The sequence below is a fragment of the Notothenia coriiceps genome, unplaced genomic scaffold, assembly GCF_000735185.1.
Source record: "Notothenia coriiceps isolate Sejong01 unplaced genomic scaffold, NC01 NC01_scaffold00035574, whole genome shotgun sequence".
NCBI classification, from domain to species: domain Eukaryota; kingdom Metazoa; phylum Chordata; class Actinopteri; order Perciformes; family Nototheniidae; genus Notothenia; species Notothenia coriiceps.
In genome coordinates this window covers 1,592-4,263 of record NW_011368275.1, presented here as the reverse complement: position 1 = coordinate 4,263, position 2,672 = coordinate 1,592, and the positions used below count along the sequence as shown (strand labels likewise).

Sequence of the window (2,672 nt, the reverse complement as noted above, 5' to 3'; positions counted from 1 at the left end):
GGGGACCTATCATGCAAAATGCACTTTCTTGATGTCTTTTATACATCATGTGTCCCCGGTGTGTCGGGGAACTCACGCAGCGTCAGAAAATAAAACCCTCTCTCTTTTCCTCCGTACCCAAATCTCTAAAAACGGGGAACAACGGAGCTGATCCAGATTTGCGCCTGATATGACGTAATATCTGAAATGTGGACCCACGGCCCAATCAGAAACGTTGCTATCAGAAACAATGCCCGACTGTTTTGGACGTAATATGGTCGGTGTTTACATTAGCATCGCTAACACTCAGAGCTAACCTGTACTGGAGAGCATGTGTGTGAAGAAGCAGGAAATAAAAAGGAACTCACCTTGTGGTATAACCGGCAAGAGAGAAAGCCTTTGAGCTCCATACTGTTTCAGAAATAATCCTTGATAATCCATGATATGGCGTTTCATCACGGCAGTATTTAGTTTAGACAGTAGCTGCCGGGTCCCGCATGAGCTCAGCCCCCTCCTTTTTTATCAACATTTTTTTTAAAAAGCTTTATACCCCAAGTCAGCACTTTTGAAACAGGAAGTGAAATAGAGGCTAGAATGGGTGATCTGTTTGGTATTTTGAGCAAAACACTTCATAGACATGTTTTTTATATATATTTTTTATATCTGAGACCTATGCTACTGCCTAAAGATAGCATGATAGGTGACCTTTAAGTAAAGTACGGACACATCAGCAAAAATTACTTCAAGTATTTATTCTGCAGAAAAATGGCCTCCATTCGTGATATATTATCATTTATGTGACATTATTAGGTTGTTCATGTTGTTATTTTACTGTTAAAGACAAACTAAATTGTGATAAACAAAAAATTGATGTTAAGACTTTCTATCAATTTTTTTTGCAATAAATTTGATATTTTTATCTTTTTATATCTCAAACAGTCATAGCACCGGTTAATCGTTAGAGATGATAACGGCCAATTAGAGCTCAGGGCATAAAAGAAGGAACTCATGTTTGCTTACTCAACCATTTTTGACCAAACACACCAAAGCACACATACACACATCTTCTATGCTAAGGTGAAGTTTGGTGTCATTGTGTATAAGTGTCATTTTTGTATGCTGAATGAAAAAAGTGATTTAACGATAACTTGACGATAAATAGACTGAGAGTTAAACGGGAAACTTTGTATCTGACTTCTTCAAGCTCAGGTGTGCGTCAATTACGTAAACAAAGCGGATCCTCAGTGGCTTAAAGCTCTGGCTTAGCCTCTTCACACATGTTTTTAATGCAAAATCTTAATATAAGTAACTAAAGTTTCAAAATACACGTAGTAAAGTAAAAATAATTAAGTATAACGAAATGGAAATACTCAAGTAAATGAAAAGAATGTTAAAATCATACTTGAGTCCAATACTTGCTGACTGGTTCTCTCTTCTAACGCTGATATTCACTCCTGTACTCGCAGACATTGACTTTGCCACCAGAAAGATAGCGTCCCACCTGCACCAGACCAAGGTGATCGTGCAGAACGGAGACAAGTTTGAGACGAAGACGCTAAGCACCTTCAGGAACTACGAGGTCAACTTCACCATCGGGGAGGAGTTCGAGGAGCAAACAAAGGGCCTGGACAACCGGAAGGTCATGGTAGGTTATTTTTTTACACCAAAGTGCTTCCGTAGTTTATTTGTCATCACTTGTAAAACACTACATTTGAGTAATAACCACTATGTGTGTTTTTGTGGTTATAAAGACAACGGTCACCTGGGATGGGGACAAGCTGGTGTGTGTTCAGAAGGGCGAGAAAGCAAATCGGGGCTGGAAGCACTGGCTCGAGGGAGATGTGCTACACCTGGTGAGAAAAAAAGTGACATAAAATAAGAGAAAAGTTGTAAAAGTTTTACAGATTTGCCAGGAAATTAAATATTTTCTTAAAGGTCACCTATTATGCAAAATCCACTTGTTCCTGTCTCCTTATTTTCACCTAAAGTAACAGACAGAGAATCAGCACTTTGGAAACAGGGCTGAAACAGAGGGGATTATGGGTAATGCTGCAATGATCTGTTTGGTTTTGGAGCCAAACACTTCAGAGACAGGTTCTGGATATATCTGAGACCTATAATATATTGATGAACAACAGTATAATAGGGGACCTTTAATGAACTACATGCACTCTTTTTAGCTGACCCAGATAAGATTATTCAAAAGGAAAAACACTTTCTCCCTTCACCTACTGAAGATAAAATATTTCCCAACCCTCGATTAGATTTACATTATCGCAATGACAATAAACGAGATATTGAAGCGCTATCTATAACAGCTGTAGATGTAATCTGCCTGATTGTGTTTTAAGAGACATTCGTTGCATCATGTTGAACTCACAGTCTAAAGGTCTGTTCTCTTTCAGGAAATCCACGTGCTCGACAAAGTCTGCCACCAAGTGTTTAAGAAGAGCCAATAAGAAGAGCCCTATCTGTCCTGTGTTGCATATTTCTGCATATTTTATAATGTCATTATGTAATAAACTGACTTGAAACCCCTGTACCTTTTTTTCATTTAGTTGACCTATCATGCAAAATGCACTTTTGTACGTCTTGTATACATGAATATGTGTCCCCGGTGTTCCAGGGAACTCACCAAGTGTCAGAAAACACAACCCTCTCTCTTTTCCTCCATACCCAAATCTCTTAAAAAG

General features: G+C 38.7%; 1 protein-coding gene across 1 annotated transcript; it reads left to right on the top strand.

Annotated features, from left to right (window-relative positions):
• Positions 1–1,445: 1,445 nt before the first annotated feature.
• Positions 1,446–2,458, top strand: rbp2a (retinol binding protein 2a, cellular; the record flags this gene model as incomplete). The annotated part of the gene is made up of 3 exons (XM_010791606.1): positions 1,446–1,624; positions 1,731–1,832; positions 2,385–2,458. Coding segments are annotated over 3 exons (335 nt in total), but the record flags the coding sequence as incomplete, so codon positions are not given.
• Positions 2,459–2,672: the final 214 nt, after the last annotated feature.